Raw genomic sequence first — 21,743 nt, forward strand, 5'->3', positions numbered from 1 at the left:
ATGTGGTATTATACCTCCTCAATTATGAGTCACATAATGAAGGAGGTATAATACAACATAAAGAAAATATACTCATAAAATGTTATCTTATCTTTAAATAATTAAACCACTGCAATATTAATAGTGATATATTAGCAAATATAATCTTCTTTGCTTTATTTAATTGGGCTCCTGAGTGGGGAAGAGGTCTAACGTGCTGTGACTCAGCGCTAGAGGTGTCACTATAGACACCTTGGTTCATATCCAGGCTGTATCACAACCGGCAGTGATTGGGTGTTGTGGCACAGTGTTGGCCGGTGTAGGCTGTCATTAAATATAATCATTTTTTCTTAACTGACTTGCCTGGTTAAATATATAAGAAAATTACTTTCCCATTCGTTTTGACTGAAGTAGGTCCTTTGCATATCTGCTCCAGTTATCCTGTTATAGTATTACTTGCCACGTGCTCTTTTGGAGTAACTACCTATGTTGGTATAGATATGGATTCCAATCTCTAGATGCTTTCCGTTAAGCTTATCTGTTTTTTAATGCCATTTAGAGTGCATTAATTTAAATACAGTTACCACAGCACTATAAACTGGTTGAGGGGGTTAACCTGGCTTATGTCGCTCACCACGCCCACATTTTCCAAGCAGACAGGAGCCACAGTGTGGCGCACGCTCGGTAGTGAACACGGTATATATGACTCTTCATTCATAAACACAGCGAAGGCAAACTGACTGACAGTTGAATCGAGAGTAAGAAAATCAACAATTCCGGACAATCAAGCTTTTTACACCAAGAGAGCAAATTACCACTTTTATCTGGGCGTTTCTTCCTTTTCTTGAGGTTGTGTTTATTTCACTAGTTTGTCACAGCTTCAGATCGAATAATGAGAGGGAATCTTTCCCCGAACGAAGATATTTCAGCGTATTATTCAATGATGCCAGTCTCGGACTTCCATGAAAATGTTCCCTGTACGGTGGAGCCCGCGGAGAGTGTCTGTGGAGCGGCAGAACCTGTCACCTCCAGACCGCGGATGGGTAATACCTTTCTGGCGCAGGATAGAGGATGCGCGCAGGACGGAGCTGAAGAGTTAAAGGGTAAAGTTGTCATTTCATCTCACTTTTTCAATAGTCACTTTAACAGGTATTGACTGTTAGATAATAATCTAAATGTAATTGTATACTTAAGACAAAAATAAATGTATTGCCATAACGCGACACAGTACTGTTATTCCCTATATTCTCAATGTGATAAGCATTTTAATAGGCCCTGCTGCAAAAATGGTACTCATACACTTGTGCCCAAAAAATACATAGATTTCGAAAAAAACACAATTTTTTACTGTGTCACATATCATGTGATCATCTTTTCTCTTACAGTAGTGATATTTATATTTAATCCTATGTAACAGTATTGCTTCCGTTCCTCTCCGCCTCAACCTGGGCTCGAACCAGAGACCCTCTGCAAACATCAACAACAGGCACCTTGGAAACATCGTTACCCATCGCCCCACAGTCTGCGGCCCTTACAGAACAAGGGGAACAACTACTTCAAGGTCCTCAGAGCGAGTGACGTAACTGATTGAAACGCTATTAGCGCGCAACACCACTAACTAGCTAGCCATTTCACATGTCAGGTTCTTATCTCAGGCCTGTAAAAGGTGGGAGGTAAATACACTATATATACACAATTATGTGGACACCCTTTCAAATGAGTGGATTCGGCTATTTCAGTCACTCATGTTGCTGACAGCTGTATAAAATCAAGAACACAGCCATAGACAAACATTGGCAGTAGAATGGCCTTACTGAAGAGCTTAGTGATTTTCCAACAAGTCAGTTCGTAAAATGTCTGCCCAGATAGAGCTGCCCCAGTCAACTGTAAGTGCTGTTATTGTGAAGTGGAAATGTCTAAGAGCAACAACGACTCAGCCGCGAAATGGTAGACCCCAGAAGCTCACAGAATGGCAGAGCCAAGTGCTGAAGCGTGTAAAAAATTGTCTGTCCACGGTTGCAACACTCACTACCAAGTTCCAACTGCCTCTGGAAGCAATGTCAGCACAATAACTCTTCGTTGGGAGCTTCACAAAATGGGTTTCCATGGCGTTCTCTCGAGTGATGAATCACTCTTCAACATCTGGCACTTCGTTGGACGAATATGGGTTTGGCGGATGCCAGGAGAACACTACCTGCCCAAAATTCATAGTGCTAACATTAAAGTTTGGTGGTAGGACCCTTAATTCCAGTGAAGGGAAATCTTAACGCTTCAGCATACAATGACATTCTAGACGGTTCTGTTCTTCCAACATTGTGGTAACAGTTTGGGGAAGGCCCATTCCTGTTTCAGCATGACAATGCCCCCGTGCACGAAGCGAGGTCCATACAGAAAGGTTTTGTTGAGATTGGTGTCGAAGAACTTGACTGGTCTGCACAGAGCCCTGACCTCAACCCCATCTACCACCTTTGGGATGAATTGGAACGCAGAGTGCGAGCCAGGCGGTATCGCCCAACATCAGTACCCGTCCTCACTAATGCTCTTGTGGCTGAATGGAAGAAAGTCCCCATAGCAATGTTTCAACATCTAGTGGAAAGCCTTCCCATAAGAGTAGAGGTTGTTATAGCAGCAAAGGGGGTATCAACTCCATGTTAATATCCGTGATTTTGGAATGAGATGTTTGACAAGCAGGTGTCCACATACTTTTGGTCATGTAGTGTAGCTGATCAATCAGCACTGATGATATCGCTGATGAGAGCTTCCACACAACTATGAAGTATGGAAGCTTTTTTAGAGCATCCCTCTGGCTGTAAAGAGAAACAATTGGCATGCTGATTTTATGGGAAATGATGCAGCAGGATGAATGTATGGTTCAGTAAATTAACTGATTTATAATACTGCTGGATCTTAATAAATCTTGTCTTGTTGATGCTCTTGAACCAAGCCTGTAAACGTTGTCTAACTTATAGGGATGAGTTGACATTCTATGGCAGCAGGATATTCATCTTCAGCTCAGTGTCATTCAGGAATGAAGTGAGTTCATTGGAGAGAAGTACTGTATGTGCAAGACATGATCAGATCTCATCTCAGGAGGAGGGGTATCACTTACCCCCCCCCCACTTAAGGTTACAGAGTCCACTTATTTAAATGAGAACCAGATCAGGCTAGCTAATTCTTCACCAAGCTACCAGTCATGCCCAATAGCTAGCCACTTTCTCAAATTCGAGCGTGAACCCTGACATAGGGTGGGTACCCCCCCCACCATCCTCCATAACCAAACTCCAGCCCCTCTCTCCCCTATAGTGTCATGTTTCAGACTGAAGATATGAAAACCCATACTAGATCATTCTATTGCAACAAGGAAGTGTTTTTTCAGGTCAAAAAAACATCTGCAAGAGAAGCAGAGTGTTTTCAAGGTTTCACAGGCTTCTTAACGAGAGATATTTAGCTGTATAGCTCTCAATATGGTCAGAAATGCTGGGTCATTTACGTTACTTTCAATGATAACCAATTCCCAGCTGTTTGCTGTAGGGGAGACAATAAGCAGGGTGAGATAAGTGTTGAGGACGAGGCCATCAAGGTAACCAAATTATTAAAGATTTGTTCAATAAACCATCATTAAATTATGATTCCTGATTTTCCCAGGAAAATCACATGCTCAGACCTTGTTTTCCCCTACGTTCCCAGTAAAAGTCTGTTTTCATCTAGAGCTGCAAAGCTAACAAAGTTATGACAAGTGATTAATGAGCCTGTGACTGAGATCTCAGTGAGTTAGATATTCCCGTGCCTCGCATTCTTATGGGGCGAAGCGCTCTGTTTAATAGCCTGTTAGAGGCCCAGTCTGGCTTATCCCCCAGCAGTCAGAGAGCATCCAGGGGGGTCTCCAGGACTGTCTGTGTGTTTAGATTTGTAGACCCTTTGGAGGGGGTCCTTGGCTGGAATCTGGGGAATCAGCAGAGTCACGGTTTTCTTGCAGTATTTCCTGTTCTACATTAGAATGATACCTCAAACTTTTTCCTTAAACGGTATCTAGTCCCTATGCACAATTAGGAAAGCCGTCTGTCTTTTATTGGGAAGAGTAAGATAGAGGCAATTCCACGGTGACAGAGAACATTTGACAAAAACACATTTACTTGAAGAACAGCGCAGATGCAAAGTTTGGTAACAGACTGACGATTTGTGCTGTTTTGTGTGACGTCATTCTGTTACCGAACACTGCATCGACACTGTTCTTCAAGTAAATGTGTTTTTGTAAATATTTCTGTGGAAATTGTTAAAAAATAGTCCTTTTGCATAGAGTTTAACTTGTTTAACTTCATTTGGTTTTGTTTGACATATATTTTAAAATGAAAATCTGAGTCTTAGCATCACTCGGTTACCGTGGAATTGCCCATAGTTCATTATGAGTTCATGGTCGTTCTGTACAACAGAGCTAAATTTAACTGACATGCGTGGAGTGTTTGTGTGCAAAGCAATTAACGTATATTGGTGAGTGACACTTATTAGTTGTGGCCAGTGGCTGCTGAAATGCACACTGTAAATATGATTTTGTTAAGTTCACAAATCCAGAACTCACATTCTTGTATTAGAAGATTAATGCTGTTTTTGTCTGACTAGTTTATATCCATGTCTGTAACCATCTGCCTGCCCATTATGCTGTGATGCAGCTGTATGCTGGCCATGTTTACTGTTTGTGGTCTTTCATGTTGGTTTTTCTAATGTAATCCCAGCTCCCTAAATGAAGCCCAGATGTACTGCTAGACTGAGCTATTGGTGTGTTCTTGTTTGGGCGATCTGAGAACAGTTATTGTATCCACTAACCACTGCAACCCCAATTGGGCCCGCAGCCAGCAAGTGTGTGAATAGAGGCTCTCTTCACATGGAACATGTGACAGTGGGTACGCTCTATCAGGGGGAAGACAGGGGGAAGCAAGGCAGAGTTATGAGGGGGATGGTGGCTTGGTGGGGGTGGGCCCTCTGCCCCTTTAAATGAAATGTTTCCAGATTTCTTTGAAATATGACCTAAAATTTCATTTTTTTTTTATTACAAAAAGTGTAATTAAGTATGTTAAACTACTTTTCTGTGTTGGTATGGTGTGGGCGTACCCCAAGGAAAGAACGGTGTGGGCGTATACCCTTGATTAAAAAAAATATTTATACGAGTCGACCCCTGATTGGCCAGCTCATATTTGTGACCAAAGCATACTGTAAATTGGAGAAAACCTCAGGAGTATGACAGTTTGAGGTGGGGTTTTCTCCAATTTACAGTATGCTTTGGCCACAAATATGAGTATAGGAAGAATCAACAACATTATTAGGTATGAGATAACAGAATATGAACTTTTAAACGTTAGATTTTCACTGGACAGTTAATTTAACCCACACTAGCCCCTGAGTGGCATTCTGTAGTCCGTAGTGGCCCGGTCAGAGTCAGCTTAGGGTGAGTGCCCCCTCCTCTCCCCCATTCCTGCTCCTAACAGAGACAAGGACATTTCTGAAACTGTGCATGTGTTTGTGTGTGTTCAATGGGCTCTCCTCTGGGTATCTTTGTCAGGGCAGAGGTTTGTGGAGCCCAGCTACACTGCCTCTCTACAGTTCCATTACATTCACCCTAGCAGAGGACAGAGAGACCATACTTTAACAAACAGTTCCAATCTTTTACCTGTGTATTCCAAAACCAGGAACTAGGGAACATCAAACAATAATATTTTATACAAAATCTGGATGAAAAATTGATTTTAACCAAATGAAAGTATTACCCATGGAAAAGCTACATGGATTGCTTTGAGTAGGCTTACTGTTGTTTTTGCCTCTGCTGCTGAAAGGCTCTGCTAAAGCAGTGTGAGGTATCTACAGTAAAGACAAGTTAGTGTTTCTTCCTTATACAGTCTGCAATAGAATGGTTTAGCTGTGAGTCAATACAAGTGTTTGGCCTATGTAGGCCTGTACCACATGGCTGTACCGTGTGGTTATTGTTTCTGCAGGGTGGATTAGCTGTGCGGGCATGAAAATGTACGCAGGCGCGTGCTGTGTGTGTTTCTGCCTGTGCTAATCTCCGAGCCCGGATGCCTGGTCATCACAGGGTTGGATGGAAGACCAACGTGACTGAGGGAGAGCACAGCAAACAGATCCCATGATGATTCAGCTATCCATCATTCTCTCTGCTGGGTTCTCCTGACCTTGGTGTCGTTCAGCTAGTATGCACGCACGCACACACACACACACACACACACACACACACACACACACACACACACACACACACACACACACACACACACACACACACACACACACACACACACACACACACACACACACACACACACACACACACACACACACACACACACACACACACGAGGCAGACATAACTGAAGGAGATCAAAACACAACGACACACACATACAGCTTGTCCTGTAGCAGGGCTGAACACATCTAACAGTAGCAGCTATCTCTGTTGTGAAGCTGAACTGCTTTATCAAAGGGGAGCTTTGTCTTGCGTTCATTCACTATGAGAGGTCTCAGGAATGATTCACTTCTGCGCTGAGCATGGACAGGGCATGTGCATCTCTATTGACGTCACTCTTCATAGATCACCATTGTGTGGTCCCCTTCTCTGAGTGACTGGAGCTTGCTACTGCCAGATTGCAGTGCTCCTCAGCTTTTTCTACCAGAGACAGGCATGTAAGGGTTTTTTCTGAGGATCACTTTTAAATAAAAACTTGAACTTGAAAACGTATTAAGTTATGTCATTAACTTAGACAGACCTTGTCTGCAATATTCCAGGGAATTGTCAGAGTGCGTGTTCTTTTAAGCTCAAAGGAAGCTAGCTTCTTTTCTTTTTAATTTCCTATTTGGCAACAGTTTTAATAGTGTTTATTTAATACCATCCTCTCTAACTTATGTAATGACCCATGTAATCCGTGATGTGGAAAATAATCGTCTTTCATAAAGAGTTGGCCTGCCTGCTGCTCTCTGGCGTTAGCCTGACAGTGCTTATTGGAATTGCTCATGACGTGTGATACGTAGGGCCCTCGGGCCGAGGTCAGGTGCTGCCTAATCTCTGGATGAGCTGGCTGACCTGTGGACCCTCAGACCTAAGGTAACAGCAACATTACATAGTTAATATAACACTGAGAGAGTGTCTGCCCATACAGAGCATAGGAGAGGAGGAGGAGTGTAGGGGAGCAAGAGGAGAGAGAAGGAAGGAAGAGGAGGAAAGTTTGGGGAAGAAGAGTCGAGATGGGTGGAGATGCAATGTGTAAAAAAAAAACCTCAGTATGTCTGGGTTGTCTGGGGTGACCAAACTCAACTGTGAGTAGTATGGTACCTGACCTGTGAATAAGTATTTTCACACAGGAGCGATGACGTGCACGTACAACATCACCTATATGTCAGGTAGGATGCACAGTGCTGCTATTATGTTAAGTAGACAGTTGACACAGCAAAAAAAACACTACTGTATACACGGATGATCATCTCTCTACACTGTTGCTTCCAGTACATATTCTGAGTAATAGGCACTTGTCTCTGGCGTGTTGGAGTGGTGTGTAAAGTGTCATTCCATTTGTCGTGCCCTGCTGTTTGTCTAATGTAGGTCATGGGATTGGAAGTCCTCAGAGTTGGATTCTAGGGTTAATAAGTAGTGTCTGATTTCCCCAGGTCACAGATGATTGCGGATGTGGCAGAAATAGCCTCAGATGAAGCATTACTGTACTTTTTAGCTTTCAAGGGAAGCTGAACAACCACATAAATGCAAGAAGCAACACACATTTCAATGTTAATCAGTGCATGCCACAATAATCTGTTGCATCTGAACAGTCAATAGTCATTAGAATAGGGTGCTTACACAGTAGACCTGGGTGAACTCCAAGTGATCATCTGTCACTGACTGAAGTGTGAACACCATCTCTCTCCATGCCCAGAGTGAGCACATTCACTGACACAGCATTGGCAAATCTCAAGGTATATGTGAATGGACCACATGACAACATTCATTCCTATGAAGACTCGGTAGCGCATTGAAGCCAAATGAAGTCGGTTAAACCCTTAGCTTACAATTTCCACCCCCGCAGAAATCTCATTAACATAATACAAAAATCCCATCAAAATCCGTGTGTTTAAAAGCGATATCAGTTTGTTAGCACGGTCTGCGTCTCAATCCACCACATCCGCCGATATCGCCCTTCCGCTTCTACGGTAGAAGGTGGCAGAGCTAGAGCAGTGTCTGTCAGACCATGAGACAACCCGAAAATTGCTCTTCTCACCAAAACGTCTGTAGGTTCCTAACGGTACTACAAAGTACTATGACCACAACTCGATTGAAAGCTGAGACCCTCAACAGCACAATGGTGTTTTGCTCTAGGACACCCACAAGCCTCACAAGAAGGTCTTCGGTACCAGTTAAAAAATGGAAGTATATATGGAGAAATGTTAGTGTGTTAAATAAGGAGATAAATACACACACATATATATATATATATATACTGCTCAAAATATATATATACACTGCTTGATTGACAATACATTTCACATGCTGTTGAGCAAATGGAATAGACAACAGGCAATTAGCAATTAGCTAATAGGCAATTAGCAAGACACCCCCAATAAAGGAGTGGTTCTGCAGGTGGTGACCACAGACCACTTCTCAGTTCCTATGCTTCCTGGCTGATGTTTTGGTCACTTTTGAATGCTGGCGGTGCTTTCACTCTAGTGGTAGCATGAGACGGAGTCTACAACCCACACAAGTGGCTCAGGTAGTGCAGCTCATCCAGGATGGAACATCAATGCGAGCTGTGGCAAGAAGATTTGCTGTGTCTGTCAGCGTAGTGTCCAGAGCATGGAGGCGCTACCAGGAGACAGGCCAGTATATCAGGAGACGTGGAGGAGGCCGTAGGAGGGCAACAACCCAACAGCAGGACCGCTACCTCCGCCTTTGTGCAAGGAGGAGCAGGAGGAGCACTGCCAGAGCCCTGCAAAATGACCTCCAGCAGGCCACAAATGTGCATGTGTCTGCTCAAACGGTCAGAAACAGACTCCATGAGGGTGGACGTCCACAGGTGTGGGTTGTGCTTACAGCCCAACAGGACGTTTGGCATTTGCCAGAGAACACCAAGATTGGCAAATTCACCACTGGCGCCCTGTGCTCTTCACAGATGAAAGCAGGTTCACACTGAGCACACGTGACAGTCTGGAGACGCCGTGGAGAACGTTCTGCTGCCTGCAACATCCTCCAGCATGACCGGTTTGGCGGTGGGTCAGTCATGGTGTGGGGTGGCATTTCTTTGGGGGGCCGCACAGCCCTCCATGTGCTCGCCAGAGGTAGCCTGACTGCCATTAGGTACTGAGATGAGATCCTCAGACCCCTTGTGAGACCATATGCTGGTGCGGTTGGCCCTGGGTTCCTCCTAATGCAAGACAATGCTAGACCTCATGTGGCTGGAGTGTGTCAGCAGTTCCTGCAAGAGGAAGGCATTGATACTATGGACTGGCCCGCCCGTTCCCCAGACCTGAATCCAATTGAGCACATCTGGGACATCATGTCTCGCTCCATCCACCAACGCCACGTTGCACCACAGATTGTCCAGGAGTTGGCGGATGCTTTAGTCCAGGTCTGGGAGAAGATCCCTCAGGAGACCATCCGCCACCTCATCAGGAGCATGCCCAGGCGTTGTAGGGAGGTCATACAGGCACGTGGAGGCCACATACACTACTGAGCCTCATTTTGACTTGTTTTAAGGACATTGCATCAAAGTTGGATCAGCCTGTAGTGTGGTTTTCCACTTTAATTTTGAGTGTGACTCCAAATCCAGACCTCCATGGGTTGATACATTTGATTTCCATTGATAATTTTTGTGTGATTTTGTTGTCAGCACATTCAACTATGTAAAGAAAAAAGTATTTAATAAGAATATTTCATTCATTCAGATCTAGGATGTGTTATTTTAGTGTTCCCTTTATTTTTTTGAGCAGTATATATACATATATACATGCATACATATATATATATATATATATACACACACACATATCATACATATATACACACATATATATGTGTGTGAATATATGTATGTATATTGCATCACATTTAAAATGCATCACATTTTAGGTTCTTGGCAGAACAGTGTGTACTGACAGCTCACAGATTCAGACCCATTTCCCTAGTTACGTCTTTGTGGTTTCAGTGGCAAAATGAAGAAAAGTGTTTTCCTATTTGAATTTAAGTTAATTCTTTAAGCTCAGGTAGGGATTAGCTAAGATTCATGCATGAATAATGTAATAGAAATATGATTATTTTTCTCCAGCACTACCCCAACAACATCAACGTATGTGAAAATGGCACGTTTCAATGTTTCCTCGTCAAAAAAGACAAGAGTAAGATACGTTTTTCCAATGGCATCATCTGTTATGCACCGTGTGATTTTAACTAATTAGTAGGCAATGCCTACTCATATTTGGTTGAAATCACATGATGCACACCAGATGATGCCATTGGAAAAACATACAGGAAAAACAAATATTCCGCTATCAGTTTGACTAAAAAACATTTTTAAAAGTCCCTTTAAGTACTGATTCAGTCATATCAAACTGCAACAAGGAGAATTCCCCCTAACTGTGCTATTATTTGTCTTTTTACAGAAAAAACTGTGCTTGCCCCACCAATGTTCATCTTTCAAAAGAAAACCCCATCCATGAAGGTAAACGTTATATCCTAATAATGGGTAGGCCTACAATGTTGACAGGATGCAAATGCATGGTGTGGAACAAATCACGTAATGAAAGAGTAATCCTAATCATTTTGTTTCCAGAGAAGCGCAGAGAGATGGGAGGAGGGCTCAGGTAAGCATCATAACTTGCCGCTGCTGTGTGTCATAACAATCAACCATTTTGATAGATGATTTCTTTGTTACTTTCTATTGCATGGACAGTCGTGCTTCTGCATCTTTATCTTGTTCTCCAAATAGTTATGGGAATCAGTCCAAACAAACGAGTCAGATCGCTCACCTACCCTAACAACAGAATCAGGAAAGGTGAGTTTCCACTGTCCAGTACACACACACACACACACACACACACACACACACACACACACACACACACACACACACACACACACACACACACACACACACACACACACACACACACACACACACACACACACACACACACACACACTGGTGCATAACACCAGACATAATGCCTTTTCCTCCATGTTTCTCTTGTTCCTTTGGTAAAGGAGATGTATCTGTAAGATCTCTATTAAAATTGCACCTTTATACTGTGTACAAGGTATTATGAAACGTATAGGGTTTACATAATTCACTTTTTCTAATGATGAAGGACCCTGTATTGTGGTGGGATTGGTAGGTGGCGTTGTCAATCATTGACTAGAATGATTAGCAGTGTGGTAATCCAACCAATCAAGGCCTTATATGCATTTTCACTCTGTATCTCGGACAGGCTCCTGTGACGGCAGTAGACGAGTGCGATCAAGCGCTCTCTCTTTTCCCCCGCGTCCTCCAGGTAAACAAAACTCCCCTCCTACACATTTGCGATCTCTCTTCTCTATCATCTCTCTAAAGGGCCCTACACACTTAACGCAAACTACGAAAGCGCTGCGACGGAGCGTTGTGTTTTCACACATAGTTCTACGCACTTTTGTGTGGCTTACATTTTGGAACGGACCGTGTACGACGCTATGTCTGCGAGATTTGTGTCCCCTAGGGCAGGGATTCCCCTTCTAGCATTGGGGAATATGGGCACAAGCACGGTTCATGACACAAACTGTTCTCACCCCTCTTGTTGGTGGGGAGAATTATGCAGGTTTAAAGCTTATTTGATGAAATTCTACACATTCTGTCATGGGGTGCAATGAACATTTAGCAGTTTTAAAGCAAATTTTCTTTCAATTCTAAACATTTTGCCATGTCTAATGTGTATTCATGTGATATGAGTGACAAATTACATCAATATCTATGGGCAAAAAAATAAATGTTAGCTGACAGCTAGTTGATCTGACCATTTCTGACAAGTTATAAATAGCTCTTTAAATTATGCAATGACTAGGAGGAATTGATGATGCACTACCCAATTTCAGTTGGGAAACCACTGCCCTAGGGCATACATTGCCCACGCAAATAAGTGGCAACTGAGTCAGGCTGCTTAATTCTTTGACTCACCTGGAGATGATTGAAGCCTTAATAAAACTGGGATCATAATGGGATAAAATATCTCCCCATCTATTAAATGAACTGAAGCAGTGCATCATGGTCAAACTCTCTTAAATATTTTCTGTTTATGTTCAGTGCCAGTATTCCCTGTAGGTCCATACATTCCAGTCACACCATCCCTGTCAGGGCCTCAGATTCCCAGCAGCCACTTCACAGCAGCCCCTGGTATCTCTTTCCCTTAATCCGTTTCAGTTTCACTCAGTCACTGCAGCCCTCACCTGCTCATCACAAATCACCACCATGACCCACTAGTGCCCATGTGGAAACCTCACTGCTCAGTGTTGGCGATGTATGTTGTCATGTGCCAAATCTGGCGGTAACTTTGACATAAATCTGGGTCACATTTTAACTTTAACCATATTATATACTGTGTGTGTGTGAACTTCTGATGGGTATTCTCTCTCCTAGTCTCAAGATCAAATGTCTTCATGCCCTCAAATCTCTTCAGCCAGACCAACATTTCCCAAAACAAAGGTTAGTTTGTATTGTCTGGTGTTATGTTTATCTTTAAGGGGGCTGAACAAAAAGACCTCCAATTCCCTGAACGACTTGTATTTAATCCATATCTGATCGTAAGGCTGACTTTAAAGGACATCGTTCCCTCTCACACACTCCATCTCTTTCTTTATAGTGTCACCTCTGAACAGGGTCAGAAGGTCATTACTTCAGCCTGCACGTCTCCTCGCCCCTCAGCCCAGGAACAACATCTCACAGCCACACCTATCTGAGGTATTCCACAACTCTTCACCTACCCCCGTCACGCGTCAGTAACGCCCCGTGCTTCTCTCTGTTGACACGTGTCGCACACCCTGGTGTTAGGCTCATGGCTTTGTCCTCCTGAGCTGGCACCTGTGAACACTGGCGTACCGGACACTCCCGCAGCACTGCAATCTGCAAGGTTTGAATTTCCAACTTGATTTACTGAACAAGTAACGGTATTGCCAACAGTCTAAAAATGGGAGCATTTCAGAACCGTGTATAGCTTCGTGAAATGTTTAGCTTAACATGAGAGAATGACAACCAAATAGGCCGAACTCCGACCTTGCAGGTGGGTCCTGAGAAACTGCGTTATGTCTGTGCCTGTGAACAAGCAGGTGTTGTCCTACATGAGGCTGTCCTACATGAGGCTATTACTATTTAAAGTATTTAAATAGTAAAACACTTGTTCCCCTCAGTTGTGGTTGCATCACTGCCTGAGGGACCAACATGTTTTTCTCAGAGAAACGTATTCACGCACTGCCTGAGAGTGGGAGGATGCAGGTTTATAAACCCAAACTCCAAAACCGGTTTGAATCCGCATCAGAATGCTTACCACACTGAGACTGAATCGCTTCCTTTCTACTCCCAAACTTGCCACATTAACACACAACTATATAATATGTTTTGGCTGCAATTTATTTTATATTTACATAAAGGTTGTGTTGAGTTCTTTGACTCAAGTGGCCATTACTGTAATTTATCAGAAATACAATAAGACTGTAAAATAAAAGGTTTGCATTGTATTTTGTCCCACAGGTCAGCCATGACCTTTCAGACGATTGCTGCAGCGTCACAACTGACCACTCCTCCACTGTGAGTGTATTACATCTGAAGACGTTCCCTCAAGTTCACAGGTATGCAGGGCACCTGGTTTAATATAATATTAGTGATGTTTCACTGAAGTGATTTTATAAATCTATTTATGGCAGGGTTTAGTTACTTAAATCAGGGTAGTTGGTGTTACGAGTTAATAACTTCCAGGCCAGACCCAGGACTGGACAGCCTTGCTTTAATCCAGAGACCCTGACGATGGTGTTGGGTTTTATTTCCTCTGTCAGAGCTACGTGGTGTCACCGACACAGTTTAGTTCCCAGCAATGATTCTGAACCTGCTGACCTTTCTGCTGACCTCTGGTTCACTCTCTACAGATTGAAGGCAGACACTATTACCTCAGACAGGGTCCAGTTTGTATTTGGGGAAAACATGGGCGCGAGAGTTTTGGTGAGTTCAGGAAACTTTTGAGCACCAATGACATACTTATAAAGTAGCAAGTTTGCATATGACTATAAAACATAACTGTGTTACAAAATACATTGCATTTACAGAAATACTCTAACTTCCTCGCCCTCATATAGAGACCACAGAAATTGCCCAGCAGTGAACATTCTGATTGCAGCTCCTCTAATTCTGAGTCCTCCACCTTTGAGACAAGGCATAAAGGTAAATCATTAGGGGCGTCATTGGATTTGCATGGGTACACTTCTCCAGTCCTGGTCCACCAGACTACGCCCTACAGGACTAGAGTTGTGCACCTCGGTTCTAATAGCAATTGACTGCCTCTTAGTGTATGCCTTTCAGAACTGCAGCTGAAGTGCGGTCTGTGGTTGTTGATAGGTGCTGTGTGGAGCAGCCTGAGGGAGTCTGCTGCAGCTTACACAGAGTCCTGTGGGAGGCAGCGTGTGCTCAGGCGGGTTCAGCTGTTCACTGGGGAGGAGAAGGAGAGCAATGTGGTCCAGGTGAGGACCATGTTATGTTGAAATAGGAAATGTTCAATATGCCTATTGCTAGAGCAGTGATAGTGATGTACCTTTTTAAATACCTTTCTTTTAGCTGACCTGCAGACTGTTTGTTCTGGAAAATGGAACTCAGGCATGGAATGAGCGAGGGAGAGGAGTTCTGCGACTCAATGATCTAATGGCAGGGACCAAAGGAGGGCTGCAGTCCAGGATAGGTGAGTTTACCATGAAGAAGACTACTAATTCCACTCTCTCTGACCAACATCCGCACGTCTTTCTGTAATTCTCTCTCATCCTCAGTACATCTCTCACACCTGCCTCCCTCCGATCAAAACAGTGATGAGGCACCAGGGCAGTCTGAAAGTCATCCTCAACACTAAGCTCTGGCCCCACACACACCTGCGTCGCCCCGCCCGTCGGAACCTCCAGGTGACGGCCACCGACGTGGAGACCCAGGCCATCCGGGTGTTTCTCATCCAGGCCAGCGCCAGGGACGTGGCTCGCCTCTACGTAGCCATCCACCATCGGCTGGTAGCCCTACGGTCCAGTGCAGCTGGGAGGGAGTTAGGGGCTGCAGGGGGCAGGACCAGGGAGGGACACTGCAACAGTGAGAATGAGGAAGAGGAGGAGCAGGAAGAGCAGACACAACGGCAAGAACGAGAAGGGCTGCTAGTGACACGATTGCGACCTGGTAAGAGTGAATAGCAACAGGGATAAGAATCAATCATCATCATGAGATTATCCCTTGCTCTTTCACCAACTCGCGTATATGGCTATGACTAATTCCAATGTTTAGCTCATTGTTTTTCCTGTGTAAAGAAACGTGGGTTTGGAAATTGTTTGAGTAAGGGAAAAACCCGTCCTCCAGTGCATGTCTGGTGGGTAGTCACATGTCACTAATCCCCAGTCCATGTTCCAGAGGGAGGGAGCTGTTAGCAGGTGCTAGTCTCTCACAGACGCCATATAAAACAGAGTATCATGGTGGATTACATTCCTAAAAGTCCCAGGCCTAAAAAGATTAGCTTTTTTTGTTTGTTTTAACCCTAGTGAAAAAGAGAAGAGAGCACAAGAGAAGAGAACTAAGTCTTGCTGTTTGTTATTCCTCACAACAACTTCTCCTTCAGCCTCTTTAAACTTGCATGTCAACAAGACACCTAAAGATTAAGCTAAAATTAACCCCATATAACCTACCCCTGCATAAATCACATTCCAATGGTGGGCAACCTATGTGCTCTGAAGCCACAACATATGTGCTGTCAATGTAAAAACTCAGAGACCTGCAAGGCATAAATTCATCTTGAACCCCTAACATCACCATTTACCTGAGAAAACAGAGCTACGGTATTAAAATCAGAGTTGATTTCACTTTCACACCTCTCATAATGTGTCTCTCTCCTTTTGCAGTGGTTTCTGATTGGATACCCAGTAAACCCAGTTTTGAATCTTGGTGACATGACATTATACTGACCTGGACCATGCAACAGTTTGTGGTGTCATCACATCTGAACAGAACTTTTAACCATCATGGAACAAAACATCAAGAGACAGCTTTCAAAAATAAATACTAGCATTTACTGAGCTACCATGACTACCTTTTGCCAAAAGAAGATATATTACATGACCAAAAGTATGTGGGCACCTGCTTGTCGAACAGCTGATTCCAAAATCATGGGCATTGATATGGAGTTGGTCCTCCGCTTTGCTGCTGTAACAACCTCCACTCTTCTGGGAAGGCTTTCCATTAGATGTTGGAACATTGCTGCAAGGACTTGCTTCCATTCAGCCACAAGAGCATTAGTGAGGTCAGGCACTGATGTTGGCCGATTACGCCTGGCTCGCAGTCGGTGTTCCAATTCTTCCCAAAGGTGTTAGATGGGGTTGAGGTCAGGGTTCTATGCAGGCCAGTCAAGTTCTTCGACACCGATCTTGGCAAACCATTCTGTATAGACCTCGCTTTGTGCATGGGGTCATTGGCATGCTGAAACAGGGAAGGGCCTTCCCCAACCTTGCCACAAAGTTGGAAGCACAGAATCGTCTAGAATGTCATTGTATGCTGTAGCGTTAAGATTTCCCTTCACTGGAACTAAGGGTCCTAGCCTGAACCATGAAAAACAGCCCCAGACCAAAATTCCTCCTCCGCCAAACTTTACAGTTGGCACTATGCATTCGTGCAGGTAGCGTTCTCCTGGCATCCGCCAAACCTAGATTTGTCCGTTTTACACCACTCCAGTCGACGCTTGGCATTGCGCAGGGTGATCTTAGGCTTGTGTGCGGCTGCTCGGCCATGGAAACCCATTTCATGAAGCTCCCGACGAACAGTTACTGTGTTGACATTGCTTCCAGAGGCAGTTTGGAACTCACTAGTGAGTGTTGCAACCGAGGACAGAATCTTTGCTGAGGCGTTGTTGTTCCTAGACCAGGGTTCCCCAATTGGCGGCCCACGTACGGTGGTTTTATATGGCCCTCCGAGTTTCTGAGCAAAAAAAAGAAACAATTATACACTTAAAATTCATTGGACATAAGACTAAAAACAAATATCAGCTCCAATTTATTTTAATTTTGGAAAATCTGTTCTAGTATTCCAACGCATAATATAGAAATGTCATCGTATACCAAGGTAAGCAAGGTTTGAAATTGTTTTCGTCAAATATATCTGAGATTATTGCGGTCAATTTGCAGTCTACAATTGATCTTTAATCATGACCTGGTCCTCTGACCATCTGCTGAGGAAAAATAAATAAATAGGCCCGCGGCTGAATCTAGTTGATGATCCCTGTCCTATACATTTCCACTTCACAATAACAGCACTTACAGTTGAACGGGGCAGCGCTAGCAGGGCAGAAATTTGATGAACTGACTTGTTGGAAAGGTGGCATCCTATGACAGTGCCACGTTGAAAGTCACTGAAATCTTCAGTAAGGCTGCCACTGTTTGTCTATGGAGATTGCATGGCTGTGTGCCTGATTTTATATACCTGTCAGCAATGGGTGTGGCTGAAATAGCAGAATACACTAATTTGAAGAGGTATCCACATACTTTTGTGTATAAAGTGTACCTTTGTTGACATAACTATATTGCTGTACTTAGTTGTGTACTTTACCAAATTGTGGCAGTGTGCAAGGAGAGGGTATACTGCCACATTTTTATTATGCATTTATAATGAATAAGTGCTATTTGTGTCCGAGGCAACCACGTTACTTACTGGAAACCTATTTGGAATGTTTCCAAAATATTTTGTTATTCTATATTTTGGGGGGGGGGAACTTTAACAATTTTTAGATCTTTCACTACAAATATTAATGTCTTTACTTACAGTGCCTCCAGAAGGTATTCAGACCCCTTGACTTTTTACACATTTAGTTAGGTTACAGCCTTATTCTAAAGTTGATTAAAAGCAAAAAAGCAAAGCAAAAATGGGTTTTAAGAAATGTTGGCACATTTATTAAAAATAAAAAACAAATATATTTATGTAAGTATTCAGACCCTTTACTCAGTACTTTGTTGAAGCACCTTTGGCAGCAATTACAGCCTTGAGTCTTCTTGGGTATGGCGGCAACCAGCTTGGCACACCTGTATTTGGGGAGTTTCTCCCATTATTCTCTGCAGATCCTCTCAAGCTCTCAGGTTGGATGGGGAGCGTCACTGCACAGCTATTTTCAGGTCTCCAGTTCGGTCGGGATGTTAGGGTCATTGTCCAGTTGGAAGGTGAACCGTCGCCCCAGTCTGAGGTCCTGAGCGCTCTGAAGCTGGTTTTCATCAAGGACTTCTCTGTACTTTGCTCCGTTCGTCTTTCCCTCGATCCTGACTAATCTCCCAGTCTGTGCCGCTGAAAAACATCCCCACTGTGTTCTTGGGGACCTTCAATGCTGCAGAAATGTTTTGGTACCCTTCCCCAGATCTGTGCCTCGACACAATCCTGACAGAGCTCTAAATCAAATCAAATGTTATTGGTCACATACACATGGTTAGCCAATGTTAATGCGAGTGTAGTGAAATGCTTGTGCTTCTAGTTCCGACAGTGCAGTAATATCTAGCAATTCCCGATCTACCTAATACACACATCTAAATGGAGGAATAAGAATATGTACATATAAGCAAATATATGGATGAGCAGCATAGGCAAGGTGCAATCGACGGATAAGGTACAGTATATACATATGAGATGATTAATGTGAGATGTTAACATTATTAAAGTGGCATTTATTAAAGTGGCCAGTGATGAGTCTCTTTGTAGGCAGCAGCCTCTCTGAGTTAGTGAGGCCTTGAGATAGAAGCTGTTTTTCAGTCTCTCGGTCCCAGCTTAGATGCACCATGTACTGACCTCGCCAACTGGATGGTAGCGGGGTGAACAGGCAGTGGCTCGGGTGGTTTTTGTCCTTGATGATCTTTTTGGCCTTCCTGTGACATCAGGTGCTGTAGATGTCCTGGAGGGCAGGTAGTTTGCCCCCGGTGATGCGTTGTGCAGACCGCACCACCCTCTGGAGAGCCTTGCGGTTAAGGGTGGTGCAGTTGCCGTACCTCTACGGACAATTATTTTGCCCTCATGGCTTGGTTTTTGCTCTGACATGCACTGTCAACTGTGGGACATTATGCAGACAGGTGTGTGCCGTTCCAAATCATGTCCAATCAATTGATTTTACCACAGGTGGACTCTAATCAAGTTGTAGAAACATCTCAAGGATGATCATATGGAAACAGGATGCACCTGAGCTCAATTTTGAGTCTCATAGCAAAGGGTCTGAATACTTTTTTAAAAAGTGCAAACATTTCTAAAAAAATGTTTTCGCTTTGGCATTATGGGTTTTGTGTGTAGATTTGAGAAATGTTTTATTTAATCAATTTTAGAACAAGGCTGTAACTTAACACAATTTGGAGAGAGTGAAGGGGTTTGAATACTTTCCAAATGCACTGTTATATTTATCTGCTTCTGGTAATATCACCATGTTATGTGAACAGTTGATTGTGAATGATAAACTCAAAAGTTGTATCAGAAAATCAGTAATCATAATTTTTAATGGTTGTGGGTGGTGCTGAGCTGATTTTACTAAGAGTCCTAGAGCCTAGTAGACCTGCTTTCATCTATGCAGTGTTTTCAGTGACGGAAAGATGACAAAGGTAGGCCACTTTGTACAATGTGTGCCAAATTAATAGCCTCTCTACTGCTGTTTTTCCTTCACGAACACTAATACATGTAAGTACTGGTGAGGTATGAATTAGTGTGTCTAACAACAATAAAAAATAAATGGCAAAATGAGTAATATAAATCGTATAACGTATCAGTTTCACTATGCCACATAAAATTCAAGATAGTTGAACAGATTGTCAGTGTCCCAATACCATGGCATCAGGCTGAACTGATATACAAAACAACAATTGATGCATCAATGACTTATTTTTTATTTAAAACCTCGGACCCTTTTTTTTTTTTTTTTTTTTTACATTTGTAGGAGAATATAACACTAAATATGGTAAAAGATAATACAAATGAAAAAAAAAATGAAATGCAAGAGAAAGGTCTTAATGTATTATTCCTGCCCAGGTGGCAGCATTGCACGTGCACAGTTTTAGACTGATCCAATGAACCTTTTCACTTCTGTTCAAAATGTTGTATCAAGACTGCCCAAATGTGCCTCATTTGTTTATTAATAACATGTTCAAAACTGCACTCTCCTCAAACAATAGCATGGTATTATTTCACTGTAATAGCTACTGTAAATTGGACAGTGCAGTTAGATTAACAAGAATGTCCTGGGAAATGTTCTTGTTACTTACAACCTCAGGCTAATGCGATTAGCATATGTTAGCTCAACCATCCCGCAGGGGACCCACCGATCCTATTACATACAACTGTCGCTCCAAAAATAATGCTCAGTATATGGGGAGTATTCAGCCCGATACAGAATCAATAGAGCATCTCTTTTGGTACTGTCCACCGGTGGCTTGTTTTTGGAGTCAGGTCCAGGAATGGTTGTTATGCCATAATATCAGGGTGCGGTTGGACCTCCAAACTGTATTGCTGGGGGATTTGAAGGACCACAGTCAGTCAATAGGTAATATCGTCGTGCTCTTGGGTTAAATGTGTATTTATGGGGCAATTTCGGCAGAAATGTTGCAAAAGGGGAGGTTCAAGTCACTAGTGAGAGCCCTTGGGAAAGATGGATTGATCTGTGGCTGTCTGAAGGGTGGAATTGAGGATTTTTGGAACAATTATATACGCAAATGTACAGTATAAATGTTTGAGGTCCTGCAATCAGGGGTGATGTTTTGTAGTTTGGTTTCATGCTATGAGCGGCTGATCCTGGTAGTTATGGGTGCGCTCGCTTCCATGCTCGCCCGGGTGTCGGGGTGAGGCTTGATTCTTCACGGCCATGGAAAATCCCTTTGGGCTGGGGCCTTGCCGGCGTCTCAGGACAGGTGCGGGCGAGCGCACCCTCTGACCAGAGCACCCACTTTGGTAGTGCTAATTTGTATTGTTATAAAAAAAATGGTGAGGTTCCATTCATATTGCTCTTACATTTCTAGTCCTTTTCAGGTGACAAAGGAAATTAGTTTAGGAAAATAAACTATAGAGTGGTGAGGAGGAGGAGCTTCGGGTCTGACCCTTTGTCTCCGGAAACAATTTAGCCATTCATTGTAGTCATTGCACTCTATAGAGTTGCTATTTTCTCATGTCAATTAACTTGTGAAATTCCTAAATTATGCATGACTCAACAAATACGATAGTCAAGGTTAGCTGAACATTTCCGACTGGTCTTGGAACTGTGACAATGGACATCCTGGCCCCGCTTGGCTCGATGAGATATCTACTGATTTCCCCAACACAGCCATATATGTACACAATATTGTACCTTTAAAAATGTTTTAAACCCTACGCCAATTACGCGGTGGATCTGAAAACTGAACTTGGATCTGAGTTAAGTTGCAATGATATCCTTCGCCACAGTTGTCTTACGACAGATGCCTCGAACCAGTCATGACTATTCAACAAAACAATATTTAATTTTCAAGTTTCTTTCCAGCTAATTTCCTT

At 43.2% G+C, this 21,743-nt stretch overlaps 1 protein-coding gene across 1 annotated transcript; it reads left to right on the top strand.

The window, feature by feature from the left end:
- The first annotated feature begins 683 nt into the window (after nt 1-683).
- On the top strand, nt 684-17,471 carry LOC118387725 (ran-binding protein 3-like). Its single transcript, XM_035776386.2, has 14 exons — nt 684-1,082; nt 10,624-10,682; nt 10,794-10,824; nt 10,950-11,015; nt 11,449-11,511; nt 12,627-12,692; nt 12,850-12,947; nt 13,734-13,831; nt 14,126-14,198; nt 14,333-14,417; nt 14,592-14,713; nt 14,808-14,928; nt 15,051-15,404; nt 16,118-17,471. Exons 1-14 carry the CDS (start codon nt 872-874, stop codon nt 16,162-16,164), a joined length of 1,494 nt encoding a protein of 497 aa, XP_035632279.1. The 5' UTR covers nt 684-871; the 3' UTR covers nt 16,165-17,471.
- The last annotated feature ends 4,272 nt before the right edge of the window (nt 17,472-21,743 follow it).

The sequence above is a fragment of the Oncorhynchus keta genome, chromosome 9 (assembly GCF_023373465.1).
Source record: "Oncorhynchus keta strain PuntledgeMale-10-30-2019 chromosome 9, Oket_V2, whole genome shotgun sequence".
NCBI lineage: Eukaryota > Metazoa > Chordata > Actinopteri > Salmoniformes > Salmonidae > Oncorhynchus > Oncorhynchus keta.

Bases quoted from the DNA above. Each gene is read 5' to 3' on its own strand.
- LOC118387725 (XM_035776386.2), top strand. From the start codon at position 872: ATGAGAGGGAATCTTTCCCCGAACGAAGATATTTCAGCGTATTATTCA. The intron at 14,418-14,591 runs GTAAATCATTAG...GGTTGTTGATAG, and splicing joins CTTTGAGACAAGGCATAAAG to GTGCTGTGTGGAGCAGCCTG. The intron at 14,929-15,050 runs GTGAGTTTACCA...CGATCAAAACAG, and splicing joins AGGGCTGCAGTCCAGGATAG to TGATGAGGCACCAGGGCAGT.